General features: G+C 40.8%; 1 protein-coding gene across 2 annotated transcripts in view; it reads right to left on the bottom strand.

Annotated features, from left to right (window-relative positions):
- Positions 1-8764, bottom strand: part of USP25 (ubiquitin specific peptidase 25) — a 163875-nt gene extending 155111 nt beyond the window's left edge. The window contains exon 1 of one of the 2 annotated variants that reach the window (XM_040227290.1): positions 8499-8764. In XM_040227290.1, the coding sequence (XP_040083224.1) occupies positions 8499-8543 (45 nt within the window). In that variant the 5' untranslated portion in view covers positions 8544-8764. The remainder of the gene's footprint in view (positions 1-8498) is intronic. The other variant, XM_040227272.1, reaches the window with a different exon arrangement.
- Between the last annotated feature and the right edge of the window lie 10636 nt (positions 8765-19400).

The following is a 19400-nucleotide window of genomic DNA, read 5'->3' as shown; positions in this document are numbered from 1 at the left end:
CTAAGGAAGCTACCAAAGCACACTGGAAGAAGAGCAAACTTCCTGTTTCAGTACAGAGACTATTATGAAGCCTTAACAATGAAGACAGGATGGTATTCACAAAATGAACCGTGGAACAAAACAGCAAAGGGGGAAAACAAAAACGCATTTTCCATAAAACTTTTACATATGACAGAGATGGTACGTCAGTTCAGTGGGGGAGAGCATTAACTTTGCAATAAGGTAAGATTAACAACAAAAAAATCATACACAGAATAAAAATTAAATTGGATCCCTAACACATCAGGTACAAAAATTAAGTGCAAACAGGTCTAGTTGTTGCAAACACAACTTTTTAAACTCTTATTATTATACACATAAATTTCATTTATATAGCAAGATGAAAAAAGTTTCCAAAGTTAAAACAACTAAAATTTAAAAATACGAGCCTTTGGAATCAGAGAGGCAATAAAAAGGAAATCAAAGAGAAAATGAACACAGGATTCAAGCTGATTACAATCTCTAATGAAAACAGAGGGATGGGATGAGGTGACTATATGGATAGATATAGGTTACTTTCAAAGTTCTCACTTTTGCCTTAGGCAGTGGGTTCAATGTGTGCTTATCATCAAAGATTAATTTGCTATTTCATAAATAAATGAAAGCATATTTGCATTGATAGCTGATTATGATCCAAAGTTTATGATTAATTCCATGCTGTGTACTTCAGAATCAACTAGAATTAAAACAAACCTGACAAAAAGTATCTGACCACTTATGAAGGAAGCAAATACAGAACTGGCATACAAAAATAATAATTTTAGACAAAGCAAAAAGTTATTCTAGCACACAGAGTGAAAGAATAGAAAAAAATATGAAACGAAATTTGAAGCAAGATAGAGAGATGAATGGTATCTAATATTCAAATAATGTAGTTTCAGAGTAGGAAGAAAAATGGATGAGAGTAACAGTAATAACTTTTAAATATATATCTTTTTCCTGAGAAGAACATTATAGTTTTCAGATCAAAAATTTTTGTCAGGATGGTTAAAAACACATACACACATGCGTGCAAAATCTCTGAATTCTAAAACCAAAGAGGAAATCTTATAATCTCATACAGAGAGTCCTACGTGATTGAGAACATACATACACAAAGAAAGTTAAATTATCTACCCAAAAAAAAGTTAAACAGCATTAAACTACACAGAAAAGCATAGTTAAAATTAAACATCTAAATACCTATTTTAAAAAATTTACTAGCCACTAATATTTAACACAATTAAGTAAAATAATATTTTTGACGTAGAGTACATTGTAAAAATTTTAAAAATCATTTAAAATTACCATTCCATATTATTCCAATAAACTCAAGAAAGATGTAAGAAAAATATGCTAAACAGTCTTACTGGGAGCACAGGGAAGGAGGAAAAACTATTAATTATTACATAAAAACATGTTTAAATATATTTGTTTAAAATTAAGAGAAGAAAAAGATCTTCAAATAAATGAAAATCAGATGGCAATAAAAAGATTAAACATGTTATCACTATATATATATATATGACAAAATCTTACTAAATGACCAGCAAAATCAAATTTAGATTAGATCCATTAGAAATACAAATATAATTTGATGAAATTATATTAAAAGTAGAGACGTCAATCTTGCTCAGAAGATATAAAAATAAAACCATGAAATATTCAAATCACACCCTAAGTGCTCATGTGATATATATAGAACTCTGTAACTCAAAAAATACATATTCTTTTACATGATCATTAAAACCTCATGTGCTTAGTCATAAGAAATTCTTAATAAATTTCTAAAACTATTACAAATCATATTCTCTAAACAGAATGTTTCAATTGTGTTTAAACTAAAAACCAACAACTTAAAAAGTGCAACAAAAAAAGTAAAACAAAAAATATTTTTAAATAATGAAAGAAAAACATTTTAAGATAATAGTCAAAATTTGGAAAGCATAACTAAAACGTGCTTTAAATAAAGCAGTCAGCCTAATAAGAGTCACAGTCATCATAACTTCAAAGCAGCAAGCACTTAGGTCGAAAGATCAAAAACAGTTAAATGCTACAAATTTTGACTGATTTAACTTAATGCTACGCTAAACAATTCCAAAACCGTACGAAAAAACAAAAAGCTTTCTAATCTTTGTATGAGCTAATCTTATTTTAGCCCATATACATATAAAAACAAACCTTGTAACAAATCTCATTTAAAAATGAAGATTCTAATTTTTCAATTAAAATTTAGTGTAATGAATTCTGAGGCATCAGGACAAAGGCAAGCCAGAAAGCAATACAGATTAATGGTTAATGGCAGAAGCCCCCAAATCTCAGAGTTTAAAGCCCACCCTCAACATACACTAACAATGAAATGTTGCCTTTAGTTCTTGTCTAATACTTTTTCCTCAACCAGGACATGAAAGTAAAAAAAAGTGTCTACCTAAAAAAGTGGTTGGGAAAATGAAGTTGAAAAGAAGTTATAAAATTATTTGCACACTTTCTTAACATCATAGTAAATATGTTACGTGTTACCCATTACAACTGTGCTTATCATAAAATACCACCATCACTTGTTGCCAAAAAAAAAAAGATATTTGATAGTCAACATCTAAATCTGATTTCAAAACATCTTAAAAACATGTAACTATAAGGACATTTCATATTACAATGAAACAATACATTACAGACCCTACTATTAATCCTAGTATTCTGTAATCTTAGCTAAAATAATAACGTATGAAAAAAGAGGTGCCAAAATTGATAGGAGGTCAGAATGATAATTATTTGCAAATGATATGGACTGCATACAAAGAATATTGAAGAATATCAGAAAACTAGAACTAATGAAAATTCATTAAGACAACGGGGTACAACCTTAGTATAGAGTCAAAAGTAGGTGAGAAAGGAAAGGAGTAAAAGGGGAATAAGTAGCTGGATCCTGCTCTCTCAGTAAACCAAGTATTATGCTAACAAGATAACCAACCATTTAATACTAAACAATGTCTATTTTATATAATGTTTACAGTGATTTATATAAGGTTAAAGACAGGAAAAGGTCAGTTTTCATTCCAATCGCAAAGAAAGGCAATGCCAAAGAATGCTCAAACTACCGTACAATTGCACTCATCTCACACGTTAGTAAAGTAATGCTCAAAATTCTCCAAGCCAGGCTTCAGCAATATGTGAATAGTGAACTTCCAGATGTTCAAGCTGGTTTTAGAAAAGGCAGAGGAACCAAAGATCAAATTGTCAACATCCGCTGGATCATCAAAAAATCAAGAGAGTTCCAGAAAAACATCTATTTCTGCTTTACTGACTATGCCAAAGCCTTTGACTGTGTGGATCACAATAAACTGTGGAAAATTCTGAAAGAGATGGGAATACCAGACCACCTGACCTGCCTCTTGAGAAATCTGTATGCAGGTCAGGAAGCAACAGTTAGAACTGGATATGGAACAACAGACTGGTTCCAAATAGGACAAGGAGTACATCAAGGCTGTATATTGTCACCCTGCTTATTTAACTTCTATGCAGAGTACATCACGAGAAATGCTGGGCTGGAAGAAGCACAAGCTGAAATCAAGACTGCCGGAAGAAATATCAATAACCTCAGATATGCAGATGACACCACCCTTATGGCAGAGAGTGAAGAGGAACTAAAAAGCCTCTTGATGAAAGTAAAAGAGGAGAGTGAAAAAGTTGGCTTATTCAGAAAACTAAGATCATGGCATCTGGTCCCATTACTTCATGGTAAATAGATTGGGAAACAGTGAAAACAGTGTCAGACTTTATTTTGGGGGGCTCCAAAACCACTGCAGATGGCGATTGCAGCCATGAAATTAAAAGACGCTTACTCCTTGGAAGGAAAGTTATGACCAACCTAGATAGCATATTGAAAAGCAGAGACATTACTTTGCAAACAAAGGTCCATCTAGTCAAGGCTATGGTTTTTCCAGTAGTCGTGTATGGATGTTAGAAGTTGGACTGTCAAGAAAGCTGAGCGCTGAAGAATTGATGCTTTTGAACTGTGGTGTTGGAGAAGACTCTTGAGAGTCCCATGGACTGCAAGGAGATCCAACCTGTCCATTCTAAAGGAGATCAGTCCTGGGTGTTCTTTGGAAGGACTGATGCTAAAGCTGAAACTCCAGTACTTTGGCCACCTCATGCAAAGAGGTGACTCATTGGAAAAGACTCTGATGCTGGGAGGGATTGGGGGCAGGAGGAGAAGGGGACGACAGAGGATGAGATGGCTGGATGGCATCACCGACTCGATGGACATGAATTTGAGTGAACTCTGGGAGATGGTGATGGACAGGGAGGCCTGGCGTGCTGGGATTCATGGGGTCGCAAAGAGTCAGACACGACTGAGCAACTGAGCTGAACTGTCTCTTTAAATGCTATATTATATTTTTATAACTTCCAGTTCAGGGCAGTCGCTCAGTCATGACTTCCTTCCCACCTAACCCCCAGTATAATTAAATGAAAGCTGACTGTTGATCTATAAGATTCCTTCTGCCTTTATTCTCTACTTTCTCTTTTTTATCCTCTCTGTCTGGAATAAACACACGCTTAGCTCCACTAAATACTTGGATATAAAAAAGTTGCTCATGTCTAATCATCTATCTTCAAGGCTTTAAAAGTAAATTCAGAGGCATTTAATGACTTGCCCAAGGTCATGGAAAGGTGATTTAGGTCAACCCACATCCTATTCTTTCACTACATTGCCTATATTCTAACAGATGTCCACAATTTCAAGCTTTCATCGTTTCTGCGTGTGCGCTAAGTCACTTCAGTTGTGTCCGACTCTGTGTGACCCTATGAACTGTATGTAGCCGCCAGGCTCCTTTGTCCTTGGGATTTCTCAGGCAACAATACTGGAGTGGGTTGCCATGCCCTCCTCCAGGGGATCTTCCCCACCCAGGGATGGAACCCGCATCTCTGATGTTGCCTAAATTGGCAGGCAAATTCTTTACCATCAGTTCCAGGTACGAAGCTCCTAACTGTTTCTCCATCATGTTAAATTGTGAGATTCAGTTAAGGAACTAATATTCACTCATCGAATATTTATTGAAACCTACTATGTGCAACCAGTCAATCCTCAAGGAAATAAATCCTGAATAATCAATGGAAGGACTAATGCTAATGCTGAAGCTCCAATACTTTGGCCACCTGATGCAAAGAACTAACTCATGGGAAAAGATCCTGATGCTGGGAAAAATTGAAGGCAGAAGGAGAAGGGGACCACAGAGGATGAGATGGTTGGATGGCATCACTGATTCGATGGACATGAGTTTGAGCGAGCTCTGGGAGTTGGTGATGAACAGGGAAGCTTGGCATGCTGTAGTCCATGGGGTCGCAAAGAGTCAGACACAACTAAGCAACTAAACTGAACTATGTGCAAGAAACTGTTCTAAGCCCTAGGGTGAAACAAAATAGGCACACACAAAAAAAAAGTTATTCAACTCAGGAGAATACAGTTAATGTAAATAGAATCCAGCTCACAGCTGTTCAAATTAATCTGGTCTCTAAGAGAATGCCTTCTATTTAATATATTGCTGCCCTAGAGAATCCTCATTTGGGACCTGAATCAATGAACCAAAATTCTGAGATGAGAATCCTACACTTCAGGTAAATATCAAGCAGAAAGGCCGAATATACACATTCAAGACCAAAATTATGACAGGACTTAACCTTAGCTAATCTGATACCAACTCCAATTCACCTGTATCATCTTAAACCTCAGGAAAATGGCTCTTTGCAGGTTCACTCAATCTCACAACTGCCTGCCAGGGCCAAACTTGAGCCATCAAGCAAAGAACACATCAGAGGCAAAGGAAAAGACACCCCTTGCCTTATGTTACATTGTGACAAGCCACTCTGTAGGTAAACAGAAGACCTGTAAGTTTTGTGTTACTTAAAAAAAAAAAAAGACCTGAGTGTTGTGCTACTTTTTTTTTTTTTAATTATAATCATACATCCTTTGGGAAGGAAAAAGAAAAATCTCACAAAATAAGAAACTGTTCCAATGAACAGACATAAAGCTAATATTATACATGAGCATACAACAAGTTTTTAAACAAAAGCAGAAAATAGGCTAAAATTTTGGTTATGCAGTATGCACTAGACACTTCTCATTTTACTAATAATTCATAGTTTCCATTTTAAAAACAAAGAGTTTCACTTTTGTTTCTTCTCAAGTAGTTCACTTCCTAGTTACTAGCTGGAAGTCTACTTCCTAGTTACTAGCTTGGTGGATTTTAATGTCAGTTCATTTGAAGTAGATGGTTTAAAGTATTTGAACCTGTATGAATATTTTAAAATAGTACTAATATGAGTAACAAAGAACATTAATATGGCAAGTAAACACATTAAATGTTTCTTTAATACATAACACCATGATAGAAGTATAAAAATAAATGCGACTGTATTGCTCTAAAAAATGTCCACAATCTCAACGAGATGATATGACACGTACTAAAAACAGTGTCAAAATGGTAGTATTTTAGACTAACAACTACTCCCTTTGCATAAGGAGGGGACTCATTAAAATAGGAAACTGGACTTGATGGCTAAGATCACTTTTAGTAATTTATTCTTGATTCAAATTTATGCATAAACCTCTGAAATGGGCAGATCTGCATTATCTAAGTACATTAGTCAAAAATCAATTTTAAAAACTCACAAATTTTTTGCCATTGTTCAAATCTGACATGTGAAAAACATGAGCTACATTTCCCACTTTGAAAAAAAAATAGGCTTTAATACTCAACATTGAAGAGAACTATAAACCGGAAGGACACCAAGCCTACTAAATATTGCTCAGTATACTATGGCCACAAGATCCTCCTCTAAGTATTAACACTTTGTCACATACTCAACACCAAAAACTAAAGTTCAAGGTATTCAAAACAGAATGAAGGGGATTAGGAGATAAACTGTTCTAAGCTCCCATTATTAAAACTAGAATTATTTCACTGTAAATAAACCGCAATCTGCAACATCTTCTCAATCAACCCAGTCACTCTTTAGTTGCTAAGCGGTGTCCCTACTCTTTGCCACCCCATGGCCCTATGCCACACCAGAAACCCCCTCAGGGCCCTCTGTCCATGCGAGTTCCCAGGCAAAGATTCTGGAACGGGTTGCCATTTCCTTCTCCAAGGGATCTTCCCAACCCAGGCATCGAACCAGAGTCTTCTGCACTGCAGACAGATTCTTTACCACTGAGCCACCTGGGATGCCCAAATTAACCAATAACAATTAACACACACGAGTTCCAAGAAAACTTCCCCAAAGTGCCTAAAATAACAATGCAGTATGCTCGCTTTCCAAAATTCTTGAGCATCTTCAATTACTTCAAGTACTACCATAAAACTCTAAAAATATCTCAAAGCAAAAACTTAGCACGCTGTGAGTATACACAGTCCATTTTACGACAGTACGCCTTATTTTAAAATCAAGCACAGGTAAGATATAATGATGCCAAAAAACTACTGATATCAACACCACAGGGTGGGGCATTCACACTACTCTCCCAGAAAAATCGAACAGTTCTAGCAGCTTTTCACAGTAAAGCGTGGTCACCACCATAATTTCAAGACGAGTGAAGTAATGGTTTTCCTTTTGCCCAAAATGTTTTCCACACCAATAACCCCCTCCCAAAAAATTAAGCCATAGCCAAGGACTCTCCAGGATATGGTGCAACCCGTGAGAGTGCACTTCAGATTCCGAAAGCAAAACCGAGGGGGGAAAAGTAGCATCTCTCACTTAAGTAGACTTAACGGAAAAGATTTGAAGCTTCACAAACTCAGATTTTTTTTTTTCTTAAGGGAACAACCTTTTTAATGTGTGACCCAGGCAAGAGTAAAGGGTGAGGATGGAACAAGGTCAAACTTAGGGGACAAGATATACCTGAAATAAGCATGCCCCAAAAGGTCTCCTTCTTAAGGGACAGTTTCTATATTTTTTTAAAAAGGGAAAAAACAAAAAGAAAAAGGAATCAACCAAATCCTCTACTTTTACACTGAGTCCACCTGGTTCCTGTACCTGGCAATTCAACTGCGGTGGAGACTCTTGCAAAATAGCAGATCTGGAAGGCTCCTGTCTTGGAAAGAAAACTGGGTTTACAAGGGATGACAACCGGCTATTTCTTTTTCTTAAAAAAAAAAAAAAAAAAGGACGAGGAAGATAAAGTTTAATTAGGAAGTCATACAGAGGAGTGTAGGAATGTGAGGTCGCGCTCAACAAACACCCAGCACCGTCGGTTACAGGAAAACAATTGGCAAGAAGGAAGTGGACTGAAACCCGCCAAGTACACCCCGCTTTCCACACGCAGCCCGGAACTGGGCGCGACGCCCCCAAAGCGGGCAGGGGCGGGGGACGGCGGCGCGGGGAAAGCTGGGGCCGCGGAGGCCCGGGCGGCGGGGAGGTCCCGGCCCGGCCGCGGCGGGGGAGGGCGGCACCTCGGGCGGAGGAGCGGGGCCGGGTCTCCTCACCTTCTGCGCCGCGCTCTGCTGCAGCACGTTCTGCTCCACGGTCATGGCCCCCGCCGCGCCGGCGTCCGGCTCCCCGAGCCTCCGCTGGCCCTGACTGCCGCGCTCCGCCGAGCCCCAGGGAGCGGCGCGGACGGCCGGCGAGGACAGCGCCCCCGCCAGCCAGGCGCGAAGGCGACGGCGGCCGGCGTGCGCGGGCACCACGGGCTGGCGGCGCGGCGCGGACACCGAGGGCCACGGCGGCGGCCCCACGACTCCGGGCGGCCCGCCTCAGCGCGGCTCGGCGGCCGCGGCCCGGGCCATGAGCGGGCGGTGGACGCTGGGGGGCGGGAGGGCGCTAGCAAGCCCGGACGCGTCACGCGCGCGCGCGCGCGCTCCTCCGCTGGCGGCTCGCGGGCCACTGCGGGGAAGGGAAAGGGGACAGAGGGAGCGGCCGGCCAGAATGGCGCTGTCCTTCCACCGCAACTCCTCCTCCCCTCCTCTCCCCTCCCCTCCTGTCCCTTCCCCTCCCCTCCCCTCCCCTCCTCTCCCGTCCCCTCCTTCCCCTCCCTCTACCGCCGTCACCGCCCCCGCCTGGCGGCTCCTCCCCCGCCGAGCCCCGCCCACAGGCCGCCCTAACCCTACATTGTGACCCGCGGGGCGGTGTGACGGGAGGCGGGGCCGCTCCGGAGCCCCGCCCCCCGTCCTGGAGTCCGCGGGGTAGGGCGAGCGAGCGCCACGCGAGCCTGGCCTCGGAGCCGCCCCTGCGGCAGGTTGCGCGACGCCTACCCGCGGCTCCGCGGAGCTCCAAGCCAAGGCCGGAGGGCATCGTGCCTCTCCATGCCCAGAATTTGTCGGATTTCCATATCCCTCTAAGACAAACATTTTTCTCTAGGTCCCTGAACGTTCCCAAACCGCTTTGGATCCCGAATCCTTGCTCTTTCTGATTCCTCTCCCCAGCCCTTTCTAGGAATTTCACAAGCAGTAAACTTGCCCGAAGGGAAAAGTCAATTGTGATTTAAGCAAAAGGCTGTCAGAAGGCCTTTCGCTGGAATGTACTCTTCTCTGCAACTAATCATTACATAAGTTAATATTGATAGTCTCTGTCAACTTCTTTCTTTCAAACATGTTCCAGTCACTGGCAGGCTCTTAGGAAATAAGGTTTATTTTCCTAAGGTTTGACGTAAATGAAATACGGTCTATTCAACAAAGTTACAAAAATATCACTGCCTAGATGGTACAGGATACCCCAGTTGCAAAACAATTATCAATTAACTACCCTTCTTGAAATACTTGATTATATATGGAATAGTAAGGAAAACCTAATATTCAGAAAGCAGTCTATAACCTCAAAAATATCTTGAATTTCACAAGCTAATCTGGGGGTGGGATGCAAATAGGATGTGAAGGTGCCATGTGCTGGGAGAGAGGGAATAATCCGTGGTCCAGTTCAGTTTAATTCAGTCATTCTATCGTGTCCAACTCTGCAACCTCATGAACCAAGCACGCCAGGCTGCCCTGTCCATCACCAACTCCCAAAGTTACTCAAACTAATGTCCATTGATCGGGGATGCCATCCAACCATCTCATCCTCTGTCCTCCCCTTCTCCTCCTGCCTTCAATCATTCCCAACATCAGGGTCTTTTCAAATGAGTCAGCTGTTTGCATCACCTGGCCAAAGTTTTGGAGTTTCAGCTTTAACATCAGTCCTTCCAATGAACACCCAGGGCTGATCTCCTTTAGGATGGACTGGTTGGATCTCCTTGCAGTCCAAGGGACTCTCAAGAGTCTTCTCCAACACCACAATTCAAAAGCATCAATTCTTCACTGCTCAGCTTTCTTTACAGTCCAACTCTCACATCCATACATGACCACTGGAAAAACCATAGCCTTGACTAGACGGGGTTCTCAAGGCAAGAATACTGAAGTGGCTTGCCATTCCGTTCTCAGTGGACCACACATGAGAACCCCATGAACAGTATGAAAAGGCAAAATGATAGGATACCAAAAGAGGAACTCCCCAGGTTGGTAGGTGCCCAATATGCTGCTAGAGATCAGTGGAGAAATAACTCCAGAAAGAATGAAGGGATGGAGCCAAAGCAAAAACAATACCCAGTTGTGGATGTGACTGGTGATAGAAGCAAGATCCAATGCTGTAGGGAGCAATATTGCATAGGAACGTGGAATGTCAGGTCCATGAATCAAGGCAAATTGGAAGTGGTCAAACAAGAGATGGCAAGGGTGAACGTTGACATTCTAGGAATCAGCGAACTAAAATGGACTGGAATGGGTGACTTTAACTCAGATGACCATTATATCTACTACTGCGGGCAGGAATCCCTCAGAAGAAATGGAGTAGCCATCATGGTCAACAGAAGAGTCTGAAATGCAGTACTTGGATGCAATCTCAAAAACGACAGAATGATCTCTGTTCGTCTCCAAGGCAAACCATTCAATATCACAGTTATCCAAGTCTATGCCCCAACCAGCAACGCTGAGGAAGCTGAAGTTGAACGGTTTTATGAAGACCTACAAACCTTTTAGAACTAACACCCAAAAAAGATGTCCTTTTCATTATAGGGGACTAGAATGCAAAAGTGGGAAGTCAAGAAACACCTGGAGTAACAGGCAAATTTGGCCTTGGAATGCGGAATGAAGCAGGGCAAAGACTAATAGAGTTTTGCCAAGAAAATGCACTGGTCATAGCAAACACCCTCTTCCAACAACACAAGAGAAGACTCTACACATGGACATCACCAGATGGTCAACACCGAAATCAGATTGATTATATTCTATGCAGCCAAAGATGGAGAAGCTCTATACAGTCAACAAAAACAAGACCGGGAGCTGACTGTGACTCAGATCATGAACTCCTTATTGCCAAATTCAGACTCAAATTAAAGAAAGTAGGGAAAACCGCTAGACCATTCAGGTATGACCTAAATCAAAGCCCTTATGATCATACAGTGGAAGTGAGAAATAGATTTAAGGGCCTAGATCTGATAGATAGAGTTCCTGATGAACTATGGAATGAGGTTTGTGACATTGTACAGGAGACAGGGATCAAGACCATCCCCATGGAAAGGAAATGCAAAAAAGCAAAATAGCTGTCTGGGGAGGCCTTACAAATAGCTGTGAAAAGAAGAGAGGCAAAAATCAAAGGAGAAAAGGAAAGATATAAGCATCTGAATGCAGAGTTCCAGAGAATAGCAAGGAGAGATAAGAAAGCGTTCTTCAGCAATCAATGCAAAGAAATAGAGGAAAACAACAAAATGGGAAAGACTAGAGATCTCTTCAAGAAAATTAGAGATACCAAGGGAACATTTCATGCAAAGATGGGCTCGATAAAGGATAGAAATTGTATGGACCTAACAGAAGCCAAAGATATTAAGAAGAGTGGGCAAGAATACATGGAAGAACTGTACAAAAAAAGATCTTCACGATCCAGATAATCATGATGATGTGATCACTAATCTAGAGCCAGACATCTTGGAAAGTGAAGTCAGGTGGGCCTTGGAAAGCATCCTGCGAACACAGCTAGTGGAGGTGATGGAATTCCAGTTGAGCTGTTTCAAATTCTGAAAGATTATGCTGTGAAAGTGCTGACTCAATATGCCAGCAAATTTGGGAAATTCAGCAGTGGCCACAGGACTGGAAAACCTCAGTTCTCATTCCACTCCCAAAGAAAGGCAATGCCAAAGAATGCTCAAACTACCACACAATTGCACTCATCTCACACACTAGTAAAGTAATGCTCAAAATTCTTGAAGCCAGGCTTCAGCAATACGTGAACCGTGAACTCCCTGATGTTCAAGCTGGCTTTAGAAAAGAACCAGAGATCAAATTGCCAACATCCGCTGGATCATGGAAAAAGCAAGAGAGTTCCAGAAAAACATCTATTTCTGCTTTCTTGACTATGCCAAAGCCTTTGACTATGTGGATCACAATCAACTGTGGATAATTCTGAAAGAGATGGGAATAACAGACCACCTAACCTGCTTCTTGAGAAATCTGTATGCAGGTCAGGAAGCAACAGCTAGAACTGGACATGGAACAACAGACTGGTTCCAAATAGGACAAGGAGTACATCAAGGCTGTATATTGTCACCCCGCTTATTTAACATCTATGCAGAGTACATCATGAGAAACGCTGGACTGGAAGAAACAATAGCTGGAATCAAGATTGCCTGGAGAAATACCAATAACCTCAGATATGCAGATGACACCACCCTTATGGCAGAAGGTGAAGAGGAGCTAAAAAGCCTCTTGATGAAAGTGAAAGAGGAGAGTGAAAAAGTTGGCTTAAAGCTCAAATTCAGAAAACAAAGATCATGGCATCCAGTCCCATCACTTCATGGGAAATAGATGGGGAAACAGTGGAAACAGTGTCAGACTTTATTTTGGGGGGCTCCAAAATCACTGCAGATGGTGACTGCAGCCATGAAATGAAAAGACACTTACTCCTTGGAAGGAAAGTTATGACCAACCTAGATAGTATATTCAAAAGCAGAGACATTGCTTTGCCAACTAAGGTCCGTCTAGTCAAGGCTATGGTTTTTCCTGTGGTCATGTATGGATGTGAGAGTTGGACTGTGAAGAAGGCTGAGCGCCAAAGAATTGATGCTTTTGAACTGTGGTGCTGGAGAAGACTCTTGAGAGTCCCTTGGACTTCAAGGAGATCCAACCAGTCCATTCTGAAGGAGATCAGCCCTGGGATTTCTTTGGAAGGAATGATGCTAAAGCTGAAACTCCCGTACTTTGGCCACCTCATGCGAAGAGTTGACTCATTGGAAAAGACTCTGATGCTGAGAGGGATTGGGGGCAAGAGGAGAAGGGGACGACAGAGGATGAGATGGCTGGATGGCATCACGGACTCGATGGACGTGAGTCTGAGTGAACTCTGGGAGATGGTGATGGACAGGGAGGCCTGGCGTGCTGCGAATCATGGGGTCGCAAAGAGTTGGACACAACTGAGCGACTGAACTCAACTGACTAGACAGACCTTTGTTGGCAAAGTAATGTCTCTGCTTTTCAATATGCTACCCAGGTTGGTCCTAACTTTCCTTCCAAGGAGTAAGCATCTTTTAATTTCATGGCTCCAATCACCATCTGCAGTGATTTTGGAGGCCCCAAAAATAAAGTCAGCCACTGTTCCCCTATCTATTTGCCACGAAGTAATGGGACCAGATGCCATGATCTTTGTTTTCTGAATGTTGAGCTGTAAGCCAACTTTTTCGCTCTCCTCTTTCACTTTCATCAAGAGGCTCTTTAGTTCTTCACTTTCTGCCATAAGGGTGGTGTCATCTGCATATCTGAGGTTATTGATATTTCTCCCAGAAGTCTTGATTCCAGCTTGTGCTTCATCCAGCCCACCGTTTCTCATGATGTACTCTGCATAGAAGTTAAATAAGCAGGGTGACAGTATATAGCCTTGATGTACTCCTTGTCCTATTTGGAACCAGTCTGTTGTTCCATGTCCAGTTCTAGCTGTTGCTTCCTGACCTGCATACAGATTTCTCAAGAGGGAGGTCAGGTGGTCTGGTATTCCCATCTCTTTCAGAATTATCCACAGTTGATTGTGATCCACACAGTCAAAGGCTTTGGCATAGTCAATAAAGCAGAAATCGATGTTTTTCTGGAACTCTTTTGCTTTTTCGATGATCCAGCGGATGTTGGCAATTTGATCTCTGGTTCCTCTGCCTTTTCTAAAACCAGCTTCAACATCTGAAAGTTCATGGTTCACGTATTGCTGAAGTCTGCCTTGGAGAATTTTGAGTAATACTTTACTAGCGTGTGAGATGAGTGCAATTGTGCAGTAGTTTCAGCAGTCTTTGAAATTGTCTTTCGTTGGGATTGTGTTGAAAACTGACATTTTCCAGTCCTGTGGCCACTGCTGAATTGATATACTCAAAAATACAATATACACATAAGCAAATCTGGGTATAGTTTTTAATCTGATTTTTAACAAAAAGTCAGTTTGGTATGTGGTCATTGAAATTTTTGTTTTTATTTTATTTAATAATCATAAATTACTGTAACTCGTAAGGTTTTGTACTTTGTGCACTTTGCAAACCATCTTTGCTCTGTACCTTAGAGGTAAGTCTTCAACCAACTTTTGTGGTCTTTGCTTTCAGTTTTCATGTTTATTTGCTCATTTGATGTTGACAGATTACAATTTTTGTTTGCTGCCATCTTACATCTTTGACATAAGATTTTGAAAAGTTGTGAACTGGTTAGAAACTCAGAATTTTAAAGAATGACAGACCGTTCTGACAGAATGCATACATTTTTAATGAGAACATGCCTAGTGCTAAGCCGCTTCAGTTGTTTCTGACTTTGTGATCCTATGAGTCATAGCCTGCCCTACTCCACCATCCATGGAATTCTCCAGGCAAGAATACTGGAGTGAGTTGCCGTGCCCTCCTCCAGGGGATCTTCCTGACCCAGGGATCGAACCTACCACTCTTACATCTGGGCTTCTGCATCGGCAGGCAGATTCTTTACCACTAGCACCACCTGGGAAGCCCTTTTATGAGAACACTGAGTCCCAACAAGGATAACTTGTCAAGGAAACCCATTTTTCCTCATTTATAGATGAAAATTCTTTCCACATATCAACTTCAAGTTTGTCTGTATTATAGATGTTCTTAAAATTTAGTCTATCTACTTCTTGACATTTGAATTTAAGAAAGTTAAATTTAACATAAAAATCTACCAATGTGGTTTCAAAAAGATATTACCAGATACTAATGTTTAGTTTCTAGATTTTGGCAATAAATACTCCTCTGAGTTAGACTTTTTACTTCCACAAAAAAAAAAAAAAAAGAAGAAGAAGAAGAAGAAGAAGATCTTACTGGTGCTTTCTATATAATTAGCAAATAAACTTTTATTTATATGTTAGTTTGTACCTGCCCCCTTTGATCATTCCCAGGTTATTTCTACTGGTTTCTTATTTAAATTTTTTAAAATTTTACTTGTGGTTTTATAGAACCTTCAGAATCAAATTTCATGTTTCATTACAGATATTTTTTTAGAAAGCATACAATTGGAATGAATAGAGAGTGAAAATTTGAGATAAATTTACAGATAAAACACATTGCCAGATAATCAATTAAAAAAAAAAAAAATGTGCCCAATGTCAGTTTTGCTGTTCATGAGTCAGAGTATATCATGCAAAATGACAGGCTGGATGAAGCACAAACTGGAATCAAGATTGCCAGAAGAAATATCAATGACCTCAGATATGCAGGTGACACCAGCCTTATGGCAGAAAATAAAGAGGAACTAAAGAGCCTTTTGATGAAAGTGAAAGAGGAGAGTGAAAAAGTTGGCTTAAAATTCAACATTCAGAAAACTAAGATCATGGTATCAAGTCTCATCATGGCAAATAGGCAGGGAAACAATGGAAAGTGTGACAGGCTTTATTTGCATGGGCTCCAAAATCACTGCAGATGGTGACTGCAGCCATGGAATTAAAAGATGCTTGCTACCTGGAAGAAAAGCTATGACCAAACTAGACAGCATATTAAAAAGCAGAGATAGTATTTTGCCAACAAAGGTCTGTCTAGTCAAAACTATGGTTTTTCCCGTAGTTATGTATGGATGTGAGAGTTGGACTGTAAAGAAGGCTGAGCACCAAGGAATTGGTGCTTTTGAAATGTGGTGTTGGAGAAGATTCTTGAGAGTTCCTTGGACTTCAAGATCAAATCAGTCCATCCTATAGGAAATCAGTCCTCCCTATAGGAAATCAGTCCATCTTATAGAAAATCAGTCCTGAATATTCATTGGAAGGACTGATGCTGAAGCTGAAAGCTCTAATATTTTAGCCACCTGATGGGAAGAGCTGACTCATTTGAAAATACCCTGATGCTGAGAAAGTTTGAAAGCAGGAGAAGGGGTTGACAGAGGATGAGATGGTTAGATGGCATCACTGACTCGATGGACATGAGTTTGAACAAGCTCTGGGAGTTGGTGATGGACAGGGAAGCCTGGCGTGCTGCTATAAATGGGGTCACAAAGAATCAGAAATGGCAGAGCAACTGAACTGAACTGAACTGAGAGTTTTTAATATCCTATCTTGTATGTGAACCAATGATGTTGGTATTATTCTATTTTAACTTTTTATTTCTCTTTGTTTAGATGGGTATGAAAATCTGTTTCTGGACTACTGTTTAATATGGCGCCAAAACACATCTATAAGACATGAACAAGGTAAATTTAAACAATTTCCACAGCAAAAGAATGTTTTTAAATTTTATTTTGAAGAGAATAGAAATTTTTTTTCTTAAGGTGCATTGACATTCTTGGATAATATTATTTCCACCAACAGGGGAACCATAAGCAATCATTCAAAGAAGAGATTTCTGTGATGTCACAGTGGCATCATTCAGCAATAGAGTGTTCAGAGACAGGAACCTGTAAGAGTATTTTCTGCCTAATACACACACCATAAAATGCTTATCAAATTAAATGGGCAGCCACAAAGGAGAGAAAATAACTTTATTTATGGCTTTCCATCAACTAACTCTAACTCTAATTTCTCATTCCAGTTGAATAGATTTTCATGGTCCTAGCAGCCGTATTGTTTTATATGATATAATATCACTAGCATCTCCAGTCATTGATGGATGGTACCTTCCACACTGATAGTCTCCAGATACTGCTCCTTTAGTAAGTGTATTAGTTTGCTAGGGCAGCCATAACAAAATGCCATGGACTGAGTGGCTTAAACAACAGAAGTCAATTTTCTCACGGTTCTGGAGACTGGAAGTCAAAGATCAACATACCAGCAGTGTTAGTTTTCTCCTGCTGCCTGGTCTTGCAGATGCTGCCTCTGCATATATGGTTTACCCTCTGTACTCACACTCCCTTGGTGTCTCTTCCTTTTTGTTAGGACCAGCCATATTGCACAGGGCCCTACTCTAACAGCCTCATTTTATTACATCCTTGAAGACAGCATCTCTAAATATAGTTATATTCTGAGGTACTAAGTTTGGGGCTTTAACATGAGAATTTTAAAGGAACACAATTCAGCTCATAGCAGCCATACTCAGTCTAGTTAATACTATACTTCATATCTGTATGCCATCAATATCCTTTTTCCTGCCCCACTCCATGAACTCTTAGATTGACAAGAAACACACTAACACATTACAGGATCAGTTCAGTTCAATTGTTCAGTCCTGTCTCACATTTGCGATCCCATGGACAGCAGCATGCCAGGCTTCCCTGTCCATCACCAACTTCCAGAGCTTGCTCAGACTCATGTCCATCGAGTTGGTGATGCTATCCAACCATCTCATCCTCTGTTGTCCCCTTTTCCTTCTGCCTTCAGTCTTTCCCAGCATCAAGGTCTTTTCCAATGAGTCAGTTCTTCACATCAGGTAGCAAAAGCATTGAAGTTTCAGCTTCAGCATCAGTCCTTCCATTGAATATTCAGGACTGATCTCCTTTAGGATGGACTGGTTGGATCTCCTTATAGTCCAAGGGACTCTCAAGAGTCTTCTCCAAGACCACAGTTCAAAAGCATCAAATCTTCAGTGCTCAGCTTTCTTTATGGTCCCACTCTCACATCCATACATGACTACTGGGAAAACCATAGCTTTGATTAGATGGACCTTTGTCAGCCATTAAAGGATATATCTCTACATTTCCTGCCAATACTGACAGTTCCAATTGAAATAGTTTTGAAAAATTGAAAACAGAATCCATTCTAATGTGGACTGTACCTTTGCGAGGTCTACTTTGAAAGCAAGATCTATGTGGAGAAAACCCTACACTTTACCAACTGAGAGCTCGCATGAAAGTGGAGATTTCTTGAATGAATCACATGCTCCTCTTACCTTGAACCTGCCCAAAGGTGTCTTCTGACCCTGAAAATGAAGTCCCAGACCATTTCTCATTTCTTTCCTCTCTTCGCCTGATATAGTCGTAGACACACACACTTTTCCCTGAAAGTATCCTATGACATATATTGGCAGAAAAAATCATATTAGAAAGTGACTCATGTCACTTCTTAAAACCTGTATCTCTCTTATTCAGGGCATGTGCTCTGCTTATTCACTCAGTCATGTCCAACTCTGCGACCCCAAGACTGTAGTCCTCCAGGCTCCTCTGTCTAATGGGATTCTCCAGGAAAGAACACTGGAGTGGGTTGCCATGCTCTCCTCCAGGGGATCTTCCAAACCCAGGGATCGAACCCCATGTCTCCCTCACTGCAGGCAGATTCTTTACCGTCTGAGCCACGAGGGAAGCCAAAACATATATGGGCAGAAATGGTATTCAGGGTATACAACTTCTATATATTCAAATCGCAAAGACCAGCTGAAAGACCGATGATCTTCACCAAGCTGCTTAAGTCTTCTGCATATCCCTTGTCTATTTGCTATCAGGAACATTCCTTGTACTTCTATTACTCTTCTCTGCATCACAGAAAGGACTATCCCTCCGTGTCCTACTCTCTCAGGTCAGCTGGCTTCAGAATAGATTTCACCATTGAGAAACATAAGTGGGCATCAGAGTGTGAGAGAAAGGGAGAAGCCAGGCTACTCTGCTTTCTCCTTCTCCTGCTCCCCTTCAGGGGCATCTCTTTGGGCTACAGCTCTTCAGTGGTTCCCATTTTCAAAAGATTGGCCTACCTGAGTTCAAGGTCCTCCAGGGGAGGCAGGTCCCTGAGGTCTGGAAACCTTGCCTCCATTGGTCATCTGTCCAAATGAAGAGTCAGAATGATTTCTTGCTGTTGCTAAACTCTGATTTAACTCATCCTCCGTTTTCAATGTCCTCTTTCCTTACCCGTGTAACCAATACTTTAAATTTATACTTTGATTTAATACTTAGAGAGTATTGTGTTGCTTTCTTATTTTTTTGATGTGAACTTTACTGACATATGCTCTAGAGATCTCTGTCATTTTTGAAATGAGTGTAATA

Source organism: Oryx dammah, unplaced genomic scaffold (genome assembly GCF_014754425.2).
Source record: "Oryx dammah isolate SB20612 unplaced genomic scaffold, SCBI_Odam_1.1 HiC_scaffold_2, whole genome shotgun sequence".
NCBI classification, from domain to species: domain Eukaryota; kingdom Metazoa; phylum Chordata; class Mammalia; order Artiodactyla; family Bovidae; genus Oryx; species Oryx dammah.
Note: the sequence above shows the minus strand (reverse complement) of the source record. Positions and strands in the feature narration are given on the sequence as shown.